At 37.7% G+C, this 18,186-nt stretch overlaps 1 protein-coding gene across 1 annotated transcript in view; it reads left to right on the plus strand.

Moving 5' to 3' along the window:
- The window catches only part of LOC123875003 (dynein beta chain, ciliary-like), a 48,835-nt gene that overhangs the window by 29,095 nt on the left and 1,554 nt on the right, over positions 1-18,186 (plus strand). The window contains exons 47-81 of the mRNA XM_045920616.1: positions 292-529; positions 850-1,042; positions 1,369-1,546; positions 1,776-1,904; positions 2,354-2,573; positions 2,987-3,148; positions 3,476-3,675; positions 3,781-3,947; positions 4,077-4,255; positions 4,385-4,462; positions 4,793-4,954; positions 5,636-5,884; positions 6,061-6,172; positions 6,401-6,663; positions 7,020-7,100; positions 7,198-7,413; positions 7,633-7,781; positions 8,002-8,161; positions 8,661-8,827; positions 9,300-9,501; positions 9,869-9,999; positions 10,086-10,370; positions 10,891-11,146; positions 11,628-11,809; positions 12,944-13,075; positions 13,290-13,422; positions 13,815-14,041; positions 14,325-14,448; positions 14,894-15,030; positions 15,421-15,616; positions 15,984-16,157; positions 16,304-16,372; positions 16,483-16,665; positions 17,278-17,451; positions 17,965-18,113. Of these exons, the coding sequence (XP_045776572.1) occupies positions 292-529; positions 850-1,042; positions 1,369-1,546; positions 1,776-1,904; positions 2,354-2,573; positions 2,987-3,148; positions 3,476-3,675; positions 3,781-3,947; positions 4,077-4,255; positions 4,385-4,462; positions 4,793-4,954; positions 5,636-5,884; positions 6,061-6,172; positions 6,401-6,663; positions 7,020-7,100; positions 7,198-7,413; positions 7,633-7,781; positions 8,002-8,161; positions 8,661-8,827; positions 9,300-9,501; positions 9,869-9,999; positions 10,086-10,370; positions 10,891-11,146; positions 11,628-11,809; positions 12,944-13,075; positions 13,290-13,422; positions 13,815-14,041; positions 14,325-14,448; positions 14,894-15,030; positions 15,421-15,616; positions 15,984-16,157; positions 16,304-16,372; positions 16,483-16,665; positions 17,278-17,451; positions 17,965-18,113 (6,057 nt within the window). The remainder of the gene's footprint in view (positions 1-291; positions 530-849; positions 1,043-1,368; positions 1,547-1,775; positions 1,905-2,353; positions 2,574-2,986; positions 3,149-3,475; positions 3,676-3,780; positions 3,948-4,076; positions 4,256-4,384; positions 4,463-4,792; positions 4,955-5,635; positions 5,885-6,060; positions 6,173-6,400; positions 6,664-7,019; positions 7,101-7,197; positions 7,414-7,632; positions 7,782-8,001; positions 8,162-8,660; positions 8,828-9,299; positions 9,502-9,868; positions 10,000-10,085; positions 10,371-10,890; positions 11,147-11,627; positions 11,810-12,943; positions 13,076-13,289; positions 13,423-13,814; positions 14,042-14,324; positions 14,449-14,893; positions 15,031-15,420; positions 15,617-15,983; positions 16,158-16,303; positions 16,373-16,482; positions 16,666-17,277; positions 17,452-17,964; positions 18,114-18,186) is intronic.

Consider the following 18,186-nt stretch of genomic DNA (forward strand, 5'->3'; position numbering starts at 1 on the left):
AACCGTACCAATAGGGAGATCTGTGAGGTTTAAATTAAATACACAAACTTTGAAATACCTTTCATACATTTCAAGCCTATATTTAATCAAACATCTTCGTCAATTTAACTTAAAACACTAGGTATTAAATTTATTAATAAAGAAGATCACACAATTCTCACTGTCTCATTCTCACAGTCACAATTTTCTCTGTATTTTAAACTTTACCACGATTCAGGACGCCTTCTATTTAATAAGTGTAGTTTAATTACTCCATTTCCATTAACGCCTGAAAACAATTACTCCCCAAAGGTATGAGACCTACTTCGTATTCTGCGTCGTGTGGGGTTTCGGCTCCGGTCTCTTTCAAGATCAGCTCGTGGATTGGCGCAATGAGTTCAGCAAGTGGTTCTGCAATGAGTTCAAACAGATCAAGTTCCCGTCTACCGGCAATGTATTCGGTTTCTTCATAGACCCGGAATCGAAGAAGTTTTTGCCGTGGTCTGAACGCGTTGAGGCGTTTGAGTTGGACCCAGATATACCGCTTCAGGTTAGAAAAGTACTGCAGTATGTATTAGTAGTGCTTCAAATCCCACTTCTATTTAAGACTGCATGGTCATTCATTACTTTTAAGTGATTTTTAATTCAGGTGTCAAACACGTTGTCATCGAAAAAAGAAGTTGTAAGTACGCTTAAAATTGGGAAATTCCCGCACGAAAATATTACTATTGTACCATGCACCATTGCTTTATATGTCATCCCCCATGTCGCACTGTGTTGCTTTGGAGCAAAACAGCTTTTAAATAAAAAGGGTATGAAATATCACAGCCACAAGCATACACGAGTAATTGAAAACCTTCGCTATTTCAGTCCTGCTTAGTATCGACCTCGGAGACGACTCGTATTCGCTTCTTCATGGATCTGCTGATCGCGAAGCAGAAGCCAGTGATGCTGGTGGGCAGCGCGGGCAGCGGCAAGACGGTCAGCGTCGCGGCCAAGCTCAACGCGCTATCCGACAACTACGCTGTCACTAATGTGCCGCTCAACTTCTACACCACTTCAGGTTTGCATGCGGCTACCTGCCGTCTTTGCTTAGTGCACGCGTGACACAAGCCATGCCAAGGGCACAATATAATATATTGGTCCTTTGTACCTACAAGATTCTCAGCCGATGTGACCTTGAAACTTTACACCAAATCACGTAAAAATATAACGAAATCTCGCACTCCGTTGTTTTCATTTTCTTCTTATTTTTTTAGAATCCATTAGTCTATGCGTTCTGTTATTTCTAATTTTTATAGCATTGTAGCTTAATCTAGCTAAGGCTCGAATTCAATGACACATTCTTCTTGACAAACTGCATTATATTAAATTTAATGTTTTGAACAGAGATGATCCAGAAGGTTCTAGAGAAACCCTTAGAAAAAAAGTCGGGCCGCAGTTTCGGTCCGCCGGGTAGCAAGTTTATGATTTACTTCGTCGACGATCTGAACATGCCCGAAGTAGACACGTACGGGACGGTGCAGCCCCATACGCTCATCAGGCAGTTCATGGATTATCATCATTGGTGAGAAAAATGTATTAAAATTGGATATATTTAGGGCTTCACTGAAAAGCTGGAGGAAACTTTTTTAAACTGTCTAGTCGTCGTGCGGTCCTTTTAATTAACTAGTCGTCGTGCGATCCTCGTCACATATACCTACCTGCCTACTAATCTGAAAAGTACTGATAAGCTTTGGGTAAATATCAATATAGCTTTACAACCTACCTATATAATCATGATTGTATACTTTCAGGTACGACAGACAGAAGTTAACCCTGAAGGATATATCAAATTGCATGTTTGTATCATGCATGAACCCGACTGCTGGATCGTTCACAATCGATCCAAGATTGCAAAGGCACTTCTGTACATTCGCTGTTAGGTTGGTAAAAACCCCAATTTGTTGGTTGCCTAGTTAGTTATTATAATATTAAAGAAGGTGATAATGCACCCCTGAGTTCAATATGAACATCACACTATCACCCTTCACATATAGTTAACAGAATAATATTGGGATTTGGCAATTCAAGTCAATCCTGGAAATATTATGAGAACCTAATTGAACTCGTACCAGCTGAGTAGGTGGTTTTTGATTAAAAAAGATTCACAGTAAAAGGTGTAGAAATATACATCGCTTTTTCAAGCAAAAGTTTTCAACAGACGTTTTACTGGGGACTCAGTTCGCAAAAATTGAAGCGAAGTAAACTAACGTAACCTAGAGATAATACACATATCATTGGTTGGACAGCGCGTATTGTTATCCATTGGTGAGCGAAATGGGATAAGATTTAATATACAATTGCGTAAGATCATACGTCTATTTTTGTACAGTTTCCCCGGCATCGATGCGTGCTTCCACATTTACAAGCAGATCCTGTCCCAACACTTAGCTAACCCTGCAAACAAGTTCAACATCCAAGTTCAACGCTACGCGGAAACTCTGGTGAACTGTGCGCTCGCTCTCCACTCCAAACTCTCCTCAACTTTCCTCCCAACCGCCATCAAGTTCCACTATATATTCAACTTGAGAGATCTGTCCAATATATTCCAGGTAAGTTTTAATAGAATTTAAATGAAGTTTTGTTATTCAACAAGTTTTTCGTCCTTAAGGGTTTTTTCTGATAAATTAAATAAGTTTCTGTCGGTATCTTTTAATCGGCTTTTTGTGTTATTGACAGAGTTTCACTCCTCCTGTAAGCTAAGGTAAAGCTTCTTTCAAATATAAAATAATTACTGACAGTGTTACTTCACTTCGCACAATTTCTCTACTTTGCATGTTAAGTACATTGTTTTACTTGACGATGGTTTACTGGATGATTACCAGATTTGGACTTCTTCAAGCTCCAGGTTGAAAACCATAGTATTTCATGGAGAATATTAAATATTTCATAAAGACAATCTCACTACGTTAAAGGACATAAGTTTTCGATGATTTTGAAAATGGTGATGACAATTTCCTTACAGGGTATATTGTTCACAACTGGCGACGCTATTAAGCTGAGTTCTGAGCTGATACGGCTATGGTTGCATGAGGCCACTCGCGTGTACTCTGATAAGCTGATCGACTCGACCGACAACGAGACTTTCGCAAAACTCATCTCTGACACCATCAAGAAAAATTGTGAAGTACTTATCTACTATTTTTTACTCTTGATAAAACTAAAACTTAAGCTTTTGGTAAAATTATTTTGACCTATCAAAGTTTCAAGTATTAAAATAGTGGATGTAAATATAGGTACAAAAGTAACTAAATTTGTATTCAATGAAGAAAAACATTTTTCGTAATTTTATAAATGTTTAAAAGAAATTATGGGGCATGTAGTTAGGCTTGCTAAAATCTGGGTTGGTTGATTTTTTACAAATGGTTTATTATCACACCTTGTAAAACACTTAAAGTACTTGTACTGTATAAAAAATCAGTATACTAATTCATTTTTCTCACACATCTTTTAGGACTTCGACGAAAACATAGTATTCGAAAAACCACTTATTTATTGCCATTTCGCTGAAGGCATTGGAGACCCTAAATATTTCCCTATCAAAGACTGGCCACATATTAAAAAATTACTCGACGAATCTCTTTCGTCTTACAACGATCTTGTGGCCACTATGAATCTTGTGCTCTTCGAGGATGCTATGTATCATATATGCAGGTAAGACATTAAAAACAAATCCAAGATCTAAATTATTATTATTCATCAATTAATTTTACTCTGTTCTCAACTTCTTTATTAAATCAATTTTGCTATTCGTTGTAGAATAAATCGTATTCTGGAAGCGCCACGTGGTAACGCTTTGCTAGTAGGTGTGGGAGGTTCTGGAAAACAGTCGTTGTCTCGACTGTCAGCTTTCATCTCCTCACTTGAGGTCTTCCAGATTCAGTTGCGCAAAGGATACAGCATAAACGACCTTAAAGTAGATCTTGGTAAGTTTTACCAACTACATCTTCCTATCGCCAACTGGCACAACTCTCCGCAATATCTTCATTTTCTTCATGAATTTGCCATCTAATTATACTTTTGTATTGAATTTTTGCCTAACTTCAATGAAACAGCGGGCCTCAACCTAAAAGCGGGACTAAAGAACATTGGGAGCATGTTCCTAATGACAGATGGCCAAGTGGCTGAGGAGCGGTTCCTTGTACTCATCAACGATTTGCTAGCCTCTGGAGAAATACCTGAGTTATTCGCCGATGATGAAATAGAGAATATCATTAACGGAGTAAGGGGTGAGGTATGTGCACTGTGGTATTCATTGTAAAAATAGGTCTACAAAAGACAAGACAATAAAAAAGCCAAAACAATAACATTAATTTCTGTGCTGAAGTATTATGGGTGTGAAATAAATAAATTTTAATTCTAGACCAAGGCTACTGGTGTGCCTGATACACGCGAGAACTGCTGGAGATTCTACATCAATAGGGTGCGAACAATGTTGAAGGTGGGGCTATACTTAAAACATAGACTACTCCCCTAGCAACAAAATGTTTTTTCATTTATAAATCCTTACACAATACATTCTTACCTTACCTTTTACTCGTCCGCTGACTAATCACAGTTTATCCTGGGGATGGATAAATTAATCTACGTAGCGGAAGTTGCTGAAATCAGCTAGAATTTTATTTAAAAAAAAAATACTTTATTATTGAGAATTTGTTTTTATTGGTATTTTGCCACTATAACAACTTTGCATTAGATTATTATGGGAATGACAATGTACGTAGTTACAACAACCACTGACTAAAATAAAGAGAAAGAAAAAACATTTTAGGTGGTGCTGTGTTTCTCCCCTGTGGGTGCGACGTTAAGAGTGCGCGCGCGCAAGTTCCCCTCCATCGTGAACTGTACCGCTATCAACTGGTTCCACGAGTGGCCTCAGGAGGCTCTGCGCTCCGTGTCCAAGAGGTTCATTGCCGAAGTGGAGGCTTTACCGGTAAATATTTTGATACACATCATCATCATTGTTAACCGATAGACGTCCACTGCTGGACATAGTTCTCTTGTAGAGGTTTCTACACACTTGCACCGCCTGAATCCAGCGCTTCCCTGCGACTCATTTGATGTCTAGCTAGTGGCGTGTCTTACAACGCTACGCTTCGGTGTAAAGTTGCCAAGTGTAAGTGTTATTTTTGTAATTTTTTTTGTCTTATTTGTATGGAAGTTGTTGGTGTAATAATAAAAAAAAAAAAAAAAGTGTACCTTGGGATCACCTTACACTGATGCACATGTCATCAGGTAAAAAAAAACTGAACAATTGTATTTCGGGAGCGAATTAAAAGTGGGCTCAAACCTGGAAGCAAAGGTGAATCAATAGCGCGACGGAACAGACATCCTCACAGTCACGTTTCACTTATAAGTGAGAATCATCAAAAAGATCAGTAAAATTATTGCGCAGGTAGATAAATAACCAAAACAGCGATCAAATAAATGTTTTCGTACAATAACATGGAGAACTCTTTTTGAAAACCTTTATTTTTCTTGCTCAGATACTATGAAATGTACCTATGTATCCATTAGAGTTCAAAATATGAAATTCTGCATCAATCAATTGCGTCCATCATGAGTTTAAATAAAAAATTACTGTCTTACTTAATCCGTCCTTGTCTATTTTCAGCCTAATCTGATAGATCCAGTCGCGGCGTTCATGTCGCATGTCCATCAAAGCGTGAACCAAATGTCAGCAATATACTTCACAAACGAGCGTCGGTACAATTATACCACGCCAAAGACTTTCCTCGAACAGATATCCTTATACTCGAGGCTGCTTACGGAAAAGACCAAGAATTTGAAGATGATGATATATAGACTCGAAAATGGCTTAGAAAAATTGGCATCTTGCGCAGCTGACGTAGCAGTATTAAAGGTACAATATAGCATCAATCATATTAGTTAACTCTTAGACTATTCAAAGACAAGAACAGAATTACTAGTAGATAATGCATCCGATCATGATCATCCGTTTGTCATGTTTCCTAATAAGCCATTGCATCTATTTGCAACTCATAACTTTTCCCCTAATTTACTAACCTTTATTGACAGGTAACTTTGGCCGAACAAGAAGTAATATTAAAAGTTAAAAATAAAGCAGCTGAAGAACTTATCGAGGTAGTAGGTGCTGAGAGTGAAAAAGTATCAAAAGAAAAAGCATTTGGTAAGTTCTCTTTTAGCGTAGCAATATATAGATCTGATTTTATAAAAATGAAGTTTGTTGTATAGCTTCCGTTCCTTAGACTGAACATAATAAAATAAGAGAAATTGTACGCATCTTTACAATACGACATATTTGTACCATTTTTCTAGCAAATAAACTTTTTTAGCTTTGAAACCTAAATATATGAAATTTCAAAGAAAACCCTATTAATTATTATTGTTTAAACAGCTGCGGAAGAAGAGAAGAAAGTAAAAGTAATAGAAGAGGACGTGACAATAAAGGCAAAGATTTGCGCAGACGACTTGGCTAAAGCTGAACCAGCATTGATCGCAGCTCAGGAGGCTTTGAATACACTGAATAAGAACAATTTGACTGAGTTGAAGTCCTTCGGTTCACCACCTGACGCTGTCGTTAATGTAACGGCTGCCGTACTTGTGCTGTTTTCTAAGAAAGGCAAAATACCTAAAGATAGGTCATGGAAAGCTTGCAAGGTGAAAACCGTCATTAATAAAAGAAAGGATAGGTATAATCAGTCATATTATTTGAGAAAAACATCATCTTGTACATTTATGGCATTGTAATTTTCTTCTCGCATCCTTCGAACTCTATTAAGTTTATCAAGATAAGCCTAATAGAGTTCGAAGGATGGGAGATCGCTTGCGATCACTCTGCGGTCTCTGAATTGATGTATTGAGAATATAAATTGGCATACACAGACAAATTTTTGTCCAGTATCCAGCTATTTTTGTCAAATATTATGTATCGTATCCTTAGGATCAGTACTCAGTAGGATTTCTTAAATGATTTTCATAGCCACATTTTTTAAACATGTTTTACCAACTTTCAGCTGATGATGGCTAAAGTTGATCAATTTTTATACGACCTTGTTTATTATGACAAAGAAAACATTCATCCAGATGTTATCAAGGTAATTAAAGACTTATTAAATTCCTTTTCCAAAGATTATTAAAGACCACATAATATTTGATCTCTGAGAAATAAAATATTTAATTTCTTATCCTCAGGCGGTTATGCCGTATATAAAGAACCCGGAATTCAATGCGGATTTTATAATGTCAAAATCGGCTGCGGCTGCCGGGCTTTGCTCTTGGGTTATAAATATCGTAAAGTTCTACGACGTGTATGTGGTGGTAGAGCCTAAAAGACGGGCTCTCAATGCTGCCAATGCAGAATTACAGGCCGCGAGGGACAAGCTCGCATTTCTCACCGATCAGATTCACGTATGGCACATTTCCTTATTTTTGTACAACATTTCCTTATTTTACTTATAAGACTAGACGGCAAAAGTTTGTATACAACCGATACAATAAAATAAGTGCAAAGTTCTTCGCTCATAGTTTTGTCCTTGCACTGAATCCTATTGATTGATACTCTAAATTGTGTAATACAGTGTACGTTTCTTTTTTTTGGCAAATAATGACAAATGCTATGTTATAAAGGAACTTGAAGAGAAACTGGAAGAATTGCTGAAAGCTTTCCAAGAAGCTGTCAATGAGAAAATTAAATGTCAAGCAGAAGCTGATGCCACAAACGCAACTATTGATTTAGCTAACCGATTAGTGAATGGTTTAGCTTCAGAAAAAATAAGGTAGGAACAAATCGGGTGCAAGTACTAACAGTATTATTTACATCAAACGATTCTATGTCACCTTATGATTAAATGAGATTTCTTTACTTGTCTGCTTGGGCGCAGCAAAAACCACGCGTAGTTTAGTATTATACTTATTAAATGGGTATTGGAATTTTCTGCCGTACCTACCTATATCTATTTTGGCATTCTAACTTACATTTGTGATTTGGAAATGCAGATGGTCATCAACAGTTGTAAATCTGAAGGAATCTGGCGTGATGTTGCCGGGAGATGTATTGCTCGTGACAGCTTTCATATCATACGTCGGTTGCTTTACGCGCCGCTACCGATTGTTGCTCATGGATGAGGATTGGGTTCCTACACTTCAGAAGACCGACGTGAGTATCTATACAGCTATAGTGACATAATTACGTGACATAATATTATGCATCCGAGATATAGTCGCTAGCTATGGGCCTCATAACAAAGTTGACTCTGTCACACAACGGGTGATGGAGAGAGCTATTCTAGGAGATTCTCTACGTAATCATATTATAAAGTAGGAGATCCAAAGGAAAACAGACTCCAAAGTAACCAATATAGCTAAACGGGTTGCGACGCTAAAGTGTCAATAGGTAGGGCATGAAAAACCTATAGACAAAAAGTTTCTTAATCTCATTTATCAAGAAATAAAAACTAGTAGATTACTTCCTTAATATCTTGAAAATACTTTGAAATATGGAATTAAAAATACGGAAGTACGTAGGAATCCTTATTTAATACCTATATAATTAGTATAAGGATATACCTATATAATTATTATATCTCGTAAATCATCACATCTCAGCTACAGTTACATGTTTTTTTATAATAACTATATGTTTTTGGTATGTGTAGCCCAAAATCGAGACAACAGAAGGTCTGGAACCTCTAACGATGTTGACAGACGATGCTCAAGTAGCGGCATGGAACAACGAAGGGCTGCCCACTGATACCATGAGCACAGAGAACGCAACTATTCTCACCAATTCCGCAAGATGGCCGCTCATGATCGATCCGCAACTGTACGTATAAAATGTATAACTAATTTTAATGATAGACTAAACAGAAAACCGGTTGGTCATTGTATTTGAATGTAGCTTATCCAAAAAGGAAGGCAATTAGAAAATTGAAATTCGTAAAATTATACATGTTTCGAGGGACAGTAAAAATACTTTGCTTTAGTGATTTCGCAAGAATTTTTTTTTCCAAACACAGAAATTTAGTTAAATTGGAAACATGCTCTATGCACAGAAGAAGAAAACTTGCAAATCACCTAAATTGGTAACATGAGATAGCTATTCTGTTTCTGGTGGATGATAACAAAGAAAGCTTTCCAGTAAAGGTTTTTGCATCAAAGTAGCCTGCCTATCTTGCTGCAGATTTCTAATGTTACTTTTTTTTGTACAAGTACTTAAATTTGTACAAAGTATAGTACAGATCGCAATAAAGTAAAATAAGGGATAATTGATTATTATTATTAATATTATTCAACAGACAAGGAATAAAATGGATAAAATCCCGATACGGCGAAGCGCTTGTAGTGATCCGACTGACGCAGCGTAACTACCTGGATCGCATTGAGCGTGCAGTCAGCAATGGCGATGTAGTGCTACTTGAGAATATTGGGGAGACGGTCGATGCTGTACTTGAACCGTTGTTGGGACGTGTGCTTATTCGGAAAGGACGTGTGCTGAAGGTACCATGACTTGAACATAATGCGTTTTTTATAAGAATTAAATTGAATTGAAAAATGTGACGTTTCCAAAGAAATGAGTCCTTTGAAGCAAGGACTCGAAGATTTTGGGTCGTTATCGTGGTTTCAAGTCATAGACGTTCATTGCTGGACATAAGTGTCTCCTTAAGAATTTCCACTCATGTCAGGTGTCCACCTAGTATCCCCACCAGGTGCGTGGTACTATTGATTTGATCATTTCTTGAAGAGTTGCTCTAAACTATAACCCCAAGTCAGTCTAAATAGCATGGGTGTCTGAGAGACCATTGGTAGAAAATTTCCTTGTTTTTTTTAGATCATATTTTAGATCGTCTGCCGTGTGTATTTACAGATTGGTGACAGGGAGATAGATTATCATGCAAACTTCAGGCTTTTGCTTCAAACAAAGCTGGCTAACCCTCACTATCAACCAGAAATGCAAGCACAATGCACTTTAATAAACTTTACTGTAACAAGGGATGGGTAAGATAAACCTTTAACTGCGGTATAAATTACTTCAGTTACAAAAGAAATGTCGTAGAGTTAAATTTCATACTCTTTTTCGTCAGTCTCGAAGAACAACTGCTAGGAGAGGTGGTTAAAGCAGAAAGACCAGATCTCGAAGCGCTTCGTGCTGGTCTTACGAAAATGCAAAATGATTTCAAAATAACATTGAAAAGTTTAGAAGACGATCTGTTAAAGCGATTATCTTCAGCTGGGCCAGACATTCTTAGTGATTCAGCTTTGGTCATTAATTTGGAGACAACTAAGAAAACTGCTGCGGATATTGAAATAAAAGTTGAAGAATCAAAGGTTACTGCCGTCAAAATTGATGAAGCACGAGAAAGATACAGGTAAATACCTACTAGATTCTAGGAAATAGTTACTGTATTTATTTAGAGCCTATAATTATGGACACATTGACTATTCCTAGAAGTTCTAAAAAATAGTCGGTCTATATTTTAGACGGACGTACTGATTTTATTTTACAATAATATTTACGACACTCGAGGACCCTGAAAAACAAATATCAGGAAGTTTTCTGGTGAAACAAAAAATTGGTGTTTGCACACAAATCTCGAAACTCTCACGATCAACACTATGGGAACTCCTCGTTCTAATTTCTCAATGGTAGAAGAACAATGCAAATCTAAATGACAAGGGCTAGAAATCTACCGATTGTGAATTGATATTGTGGGTACATAGACATTGCCATTGAACTTGGAGTTTCAACTCCTTAGGTGCTGCAAGGGGACAGCCCACAAACCGTGAGGACTAAGTTACATACTTAATGTTTAAATTATCAGGCTAAAAATAAACTTTTTTTAACTTAAAAGTCCATAAATCAATTGTTTATTTTCTTAATCATCACAGAGGTGCAGCAACTCGAGCTTCGATGCTGTATTTCATCCTGAACGACTTGTGCAAGATAAACCCTATGTACCAATTCTCCCTCAAAGCGTACAGCGTTGTATTCAAGGACGCGCTAGTAAGGGCTGAGGCTGCTGACGAGTTGGATGCAAGAGTGGCCAATCTGTTGGACAGCATCACATTTGCCGTGTTCGTGTATACTAGTCGAGGGTTGTTCGAGAAGGATAAACTCGTGTTCTTGTTCCTTATCACTTTGCAGGTTTGACATATATTTCTGATCTTCCATTACCTACCTATATAGACCTACCGCTTGCCATTTTGTTTACTTTTTAAGCATTCTGTGTAACTTCTTCTAATTTTATAATAAGAATAACCATGAATATTCAAATAAAAAATAAGATAAATATAACTAGTTAATAGGTTGGTCTAGCCTGTTCGTAGTTGCATAAATACAGATCAATCGATTGTGCTAGCTAACCAACGTTGATTCAAGTCAGTCTCTGGATGGGTGACCATACTTTGGAGTTCCAAATTTTTCCTTAAATTTACCTGTCACCACCTTAGGATATTTAAGCTGTTTCCTTAGTCGGCTCGTAAGCGGAATTTGTGACATCTTTGGATTTTATTGTACCAAGAAAACTTTTACCATTATTAAACGGGTTCAATTACTTTTGAAATTACGATAAGTGTTACAAATTAACTGGGTTAAGTAGTTGTTAGAGTTTGTATGTCACTTCCAGGTATTACAAATTGAGGGCAAGGTAGATCCAAAGGAATTGGACTTCCTGCTGAAGTATGCTGTCGCGCCCGTAAGCTCACCTTACTCTTGGCTGTCTAATAATTCTTTTGGTGGCATTGTGGCGCTCTCCAAGATGGACGCTTTCGAAAACCTGGATAAGGACATTGAAGGGGCCGCAAAAAGGTATTGATACCGTATCACAGTAGTTCTCCAGTATATTGGTGAAATTGTTTTTATTTTGCCATCTTTAGCCATTTAAAAAGCAAATATTAGTTCTCATTTTGGTTATTATCATGAGGATTTGGCCGTTTGGTGGTTGTCAAGCCAGTGAAACTCTTTTTTTAAGATTTAGCTTAATCTCTACGATGGTTTTGGAGTCTGTTAAATTGCAGACGCTGCGCTGTAGCTATGGATTTAGTTGTTTAGCAATGGATTTTTTAATACAGTTGCTCAAAAAGTGACGTATTGCAGGGACGTATAGCGTTCGGGATGTGGGCTATTACATACTCGTGCTTTTTTTTTACCTTTCCCGCACTCGTGCTTTTTCTTTCCCAACTGTCAAAATATTAAAAAGAAAAACCAACCATGAAGTTTTTACTAAAAAAATTCATAGAAGTTTTTATGATTCATGCAAATACGTATATTTCTAAAAAGAAGCTACTAATTTGTTTCAATATCAGATTTAATGATTTGATTGAATGAGTTTGGTTAGGTTTCATTTCATTTCATCTCATTAAATTTCATTTTCATTTCATATCAATAAAAAACTTCTACTGAAGACTTGGCTGTATGGCATAGTTCCCTTTGCCTACCAGAATGGGTGAAGAAAAAAAAAACTCTGCTTATATTCTACGGTTGGCGCCATTTTTCAGAAATTTTCTTTGCGAGTTTAGTTGTTGGTTGCACAAAATGAGTGATTTCGACCCTAGTTTTTTATATCTATTAACAATAAAGTTGTTTTAAATTAAATTAAATTAAGTTAGTTGAGTTTATTGTGTTTTTATTATTTTATTAAATTACTTCATTATTTCGCAACTGTATTAAAAATAGTCGTTCAGTACACGTGCGGAACCGTCATTGCAACTCGTTCCGACTGTCAACCCTCGCCTTCAGCTACGCCTCGGCTCGGGTAGACATTTGTCGGAACTCTTTGCAATGACAGCCTTTCCGCACTTGTAATGAAATATACTATTCTGGAGCAAGCAAATCACGAATCTCTATTGTTATCACAATCCCTATTACATACTATCAATATCATCTAAGGACGAAAAATATAACTTATAAGCTATTAGTTAACTTGTTTATATTTTCTTCTAGATGGCAGAAGTATACAGATGGCGAGGCTCCGGAACGAGACAAGTTGCCGGGCGAGTGGAAGAACAAAACATCGTTGCAGCGACTCTGTATCCTGCGCGCCCTAAGGCCTGACCGCATGTCATATGCTTCTGGGTATAATATAAAATTCAGCTTTGTTTTAGGTTCATTTAACGTGTTTTTTTGCTTTTGGTTGTGATTTACCAGGATACTTTAAATGTGCAAGACTAAAGTGGCATGGACGTAATTTTCAAGCTTCAATGAGATCTAGTTTATACTAAAATTACTGTATCAGTTTATCAAGTATAAATAAAATACATTACAAAAATACAAATCTCTCTTATCTTAGTGCGTTCTGTGAAGAAAACCTTGGAACGAAGTACGTTGAAGCGAGAACTCCATCCTTGGAGAAATCATTCGAAGAGAGCACGTGTACAACACCTATGTTCTTCATTCTATCGCCAGGAGTTGATCCGTTGAAGGTTTGTCAGTGGCAACTTTTAGTTATGATTTTTTTGAGACACTTGTATGTGTGCGATAAAAGGAAAATCCTCTCGTTGAAATTTCGAGGGAAGAAATCTACAATTTTCACAAAGGAACGAACATTCTTTAAAAAATTTTCAAGGCAGCATATTAGGTAATGGTTTACCTAAGTAGTTGGTTGGTGACGGTGTGAAATTTTTAAAAGGCACATGGTAACTTGAAATTTTCAACAAAGTATCCGTAATAGTATTCCGTTCGTAATAACTGATGAATTCGTGACTAGTGAAATCAACATTTTTTTTTTTTTCAATTTTTCCCTTTCAGTTTTAGTTGCAAGATTGTATAATATCACCAGTCACCACCATATAACATTTAGTTTTAATGTAACTAGGATGTGGAAAAATTGGGTCGTAAGCTCGGTTTCTCAACGGACAAAAGGAATTTCCACATTGTGTCGCTGGGGCAAGGCCAGGAAGTGGTCGCCGAAGAGGCAATGGGCGTGTCCGCAGTGAATGGCCATTGGGTCATCTTGCAGAATGTGCATCTGGTGGCTAAGTGGTTGGCCACTCTGGAGAAGAAGATGGAGGAGACTTTCGAAAATCCTCTTCCAGATTATAGGTCTGTATATTCAAATTACGCCGTAAGCTAAGGTTTTCAAAGGACAATCGGAATTTCCGCATCCTATTTCCAAGGTACCTTCACAATTCTTGGCATAATTTTCTAGTTTTTCTTTCTTCTTCAGAACTGTGTAGTTCCTTGAATACCCTGGATTGCTTAAACCGTCTCTGAATCCGTTATGATCGCTACAAATTTTAGTTCCGTGTCGATACATGATTTTAGTTACATTGTAACAAGTTTTGCTGATGATCTGTCTTTTTTTAATCACGCATTTTATTTCTAGACTGTTCTTAAGCGCAGAACCGGCAGCTGACGCCGCTTACCATATCATCCCCCAAGGAATTTTGGAATCTGCTATCAAAATAACAAACGAACCTCCCATTGGAATGTGGGCTAACTTACATAAGGTAGGTATATTAATATTGTTTTATTTACGAATTTTTGGATTTCCGTCTATGGACTGCTCAATATATTTTGTATATGTTCAGTAAAAGAACCTAAGCATGGAATAGCAATCTAACTCACGAAGTAAAACGTCACGAACTTGGCGATGAAATGCTCTTCAGTGGGCAGGGCAGCGCATCCATGAAAGTGAGCGAGATAAAACAAGAGAAAGAAAACAGGCAGTGTATTTTTTTTGTAAACTAGTGATTGGCTGCAATCAGATTTGCTGGCTAGTGATGATGCAGCCTAAGATGGAGCGCGCTTGTCTAGAAGATGACTATTCTCTCCTGACTCCTATCATAATATACATATTATCTCCTGGAGATATGGTTTTTTTTAAACATGTTAATATAAAAAATTCTGTCTGATGTTCCATTGAGAAGAGTTTTTTCTCGTATAAATCCACAGGCTCTTGACAACTTCAGTCAAGAGACCCTGGAAATGTGCAGTAAGGAAGCGGAGTTCAAGGCTGTACTGTTTGCGCTGTGTTATTTCCACGCTGTGGTCGCCGAACGGCGGAAATTCGGCCCGCAAGGATGGAACAGGTAATTGATAAAAGTGCAGTGTTAAAGTAAAGTTTTCATAAATAAACATTACATATCTACCTTTTATGAACATTATCAGTAAAAATCTTCCATTACCACCTAGTTACTTATGACTGTATTATACAACCTGCACATAACCTTTACTTGAGTATCACCCAAAAGCTGACTTTAAATAAAATTTGAGTTTAAAGTATTTAATAAGTGTGCTTAGGTAATAGGTAGCGTTAAGAGTTTTCTAACTGGATAGGTCAAAATTTTGTTCAATCAATTTCTGTTATCAGATATTATCCAAATTTTTTAAACAGATTTATTCTCGAATAAAGCATTATAAACTTCTCTTCAATCGGGTATTCATTAGTATTTTCATTATAATTCTTTTGACGTTGTAAGGGTGTACCCATTCAACTTCGGAGACCTAACGATATGCGTGTACGTGCTATTCAATTACCTGGAGGCCAATCCTCGGGTGCCCTGGGAAGATCTTAGATATCTCTTCGGTGAGATCATGTACGGTGGACATATCACAGATGATTGGGACAGAAGGCTGTGTCGGACCTTCCTGCTAGAATACATGCAGCCAGAACTTGTAAGTGATTGCTATACTTTATGATAAAAGTGCTCATTTGGGGTAAATAGAATTAAGTTACCCTACCAAATGCTGAATAGAAGCAGGCGTTGCTTTGCGGAAGTCCATATATTTACTTTGCAATTGTGCGTTGAAGGTATATCTCTTGGTTTGGTGTTGGGGTGAAACATACGATAGTTGTCTTTTGGAGGATCTGTTGTTTTGCGTAGAGCTTGCTGTTGCTTGATTGGTGGCTTGCTATTCTGTCTACTTATCATGCTGTAGGTATGTTTTTCCACACAGATTTTTCTGTTTTGGCCGATTGTAGCAAATTAAGCTTATAGCTCCTTGTATATTATCCTTGTAACCACTTTAATATGGGGTGTAGGTGGATGGTGAATTGACGCTTGCGCCAGGATTCATATCACCTCCAAACTCGGATTACGTGGGATACCACCAGTACATAGATGACTTCTTGCCTGACGAGACCCCGTATCTTTACGGATTGCATCCTAACGCCGAGATTGGCTACTTAACCACGGTGTCTGAACGACTTTTTAAGGTGAAGTAATCATTTTGAATTATTGTTAACCATTGTAAATTTTGCTTGGAGTTTCTCTAGTAATCAAATCAGAAATCATCTATAGAAAATCTAGAATGAAAGAGGGCAATTTTGATTCATTTCTTAAAGGATACAACCATTCACAGGTTGTGTTTGAAATGCAACCACGGGATGCTGGTGCTCAAGCGGGCGGCGGAGCAAGCAAGGAAGAAATGGTAAGTAATTTGCGAGCTAATCGTACGACAATAAGCTGCGAGTCTACTCCTTTAAAAATTTCGTTCCTAAAATAAATAGATTGTCTAATTTTTTGTACAATCACAAATAGGTTCGGACGATCTTGGACGATATTATGGACCGGGTGCCAGAGCCGTTCAACCTTCAAGAACTGATGGGCAAGGTGGAGGAGCTAACCCCCTTCACAATCGTAGCATTGCAGGAGTGCGAGCGGATGAACCGGCTCATGGGAGAGATCAGACGATCTCTGAAGGAGTTGGAGCTGGGTCTCAAGGTAAAGAAAACGAAATAAAGTTAGAAATAGGTTCAAATGATCTTGGATATCATGGACCAGTATTTGGACCATTCAAACTTTAATGATGAGCAAGAGCCGTTCAATCTTCAAGAGCTGATGAGCTAGGTGGTGGGCTGACCTCGTTCACTGGTAAAAAAACGATGTACAGTTCTGCCGTCCCAACGAAGAGAGCAATAACTAGGTTTCGACTACTTTCGAAATATTCGCGGTTATGATTAGCTACTTACAAATCGTAATATTACATATTGCAGTTTTGATAACCAACAGAACCGAAATTACTGAAGATACAAAAAAGACGTCTAAAGCGAAAATATAGAGCTCATTTTCCTGATTACGGATATGGTCTTAAGTCAATTTGCCCAAAAACTCGACTTATTGCACTCTTTGTTAGGACGGCAGAGTTGTGTCGAACAATATGAACCGAGTGACTGCATCGTCCAACTTTAACAACTGATGGCAAGGTCGAGGAAAATTTACTTATGGTCATTTCAACTAGTGCTCAATATAACCTTTTTTTGAGTGGCTAGTTGGCCATGGCCCAAGACTTAGAACTCTACATTTATGATCAAAGTTAAATGTTGTATCGTACAGGGAGAGCTGACAATCAGCAGCGATATGGAAAAATTAATGGAGTCACTGTTTATGGATCACGTGCCGGAATCGTGGACGAAACTAGCCTACCCCAGTCTACTTGGGCTCGCCGCGTGGTTCTCAGACTTGTGTCTACGTCTCACTGAGCTTGAGAACTGGTCCGGGGATTTTAATGTAAGTTCTTCACTAAAGTTGTCATGCATTTTGAGCAATTTAGTATAAAAATTTGCTGTCTTACTGATGACGTCGGACTCAAGCCCCTATCTACCCTATTATCCATAACAATTATAACTTTAAAATGAGGTTATGTTTTTTTTTTCTTTTTTGTCCAAAGTCTAACGAAAGTATTATTTCTTTCAATTTAATCTTTTTATTACAACGTAATACAATTTTATATAATAAGGTTTACCATCTCCTGAGGATGCTCCGGTGTCGGGGCGAAACGCGCGTCGAGTGGTGTTGGAATTTGTGTGGTGCTGCGTACCATAGAGATTTCGTTGGTTTGGCGTAATAGCAAATTAAGCTTTTGGTTCCTTGTGTCTCAGGCAAGTCTCAGGCATACAGGTTTCCTCGCGATGTTTTCTTTCACCGTTAAAAAATATTTAAATTGCTTAAAACGCAAGCATAGCTTAGTTCCTTGCATTATATGATGGGCTGAAAATGATGCTTGCTTATTCAAACATCTAGTTACCCCCGGCGGTGTGGCTGGCGGGCTTCTTCAACCCGCAGTCATTCCTGACGGCCATCATGCAACAGACGGCGCGTAAGAATGAGTGGCCGCTTGACAAGATGTGCCTCAACTGTGACGTCACCAAGAAGAATAGGGGAGATTTCAAGTTAGTAGTTAAAATAATCAGTAAGATCAATGGTAGTAATGGTGGAATTTAAGGTATACCCTTATTTACCATT

This window comes from Maniola jurtina, chromosome 19 (assembly GCF_905333055.1).
Source record: "Maniola jurtina chromosome 19, ilManJurt1.1, whole genome shotgun sequence".
Lineage (NCBI taxonomy): Eukaryota > Metazoa > Arthropoda > Insecta > Lepidoptera > Nymphalidae > Maniola > Maniola jurtina.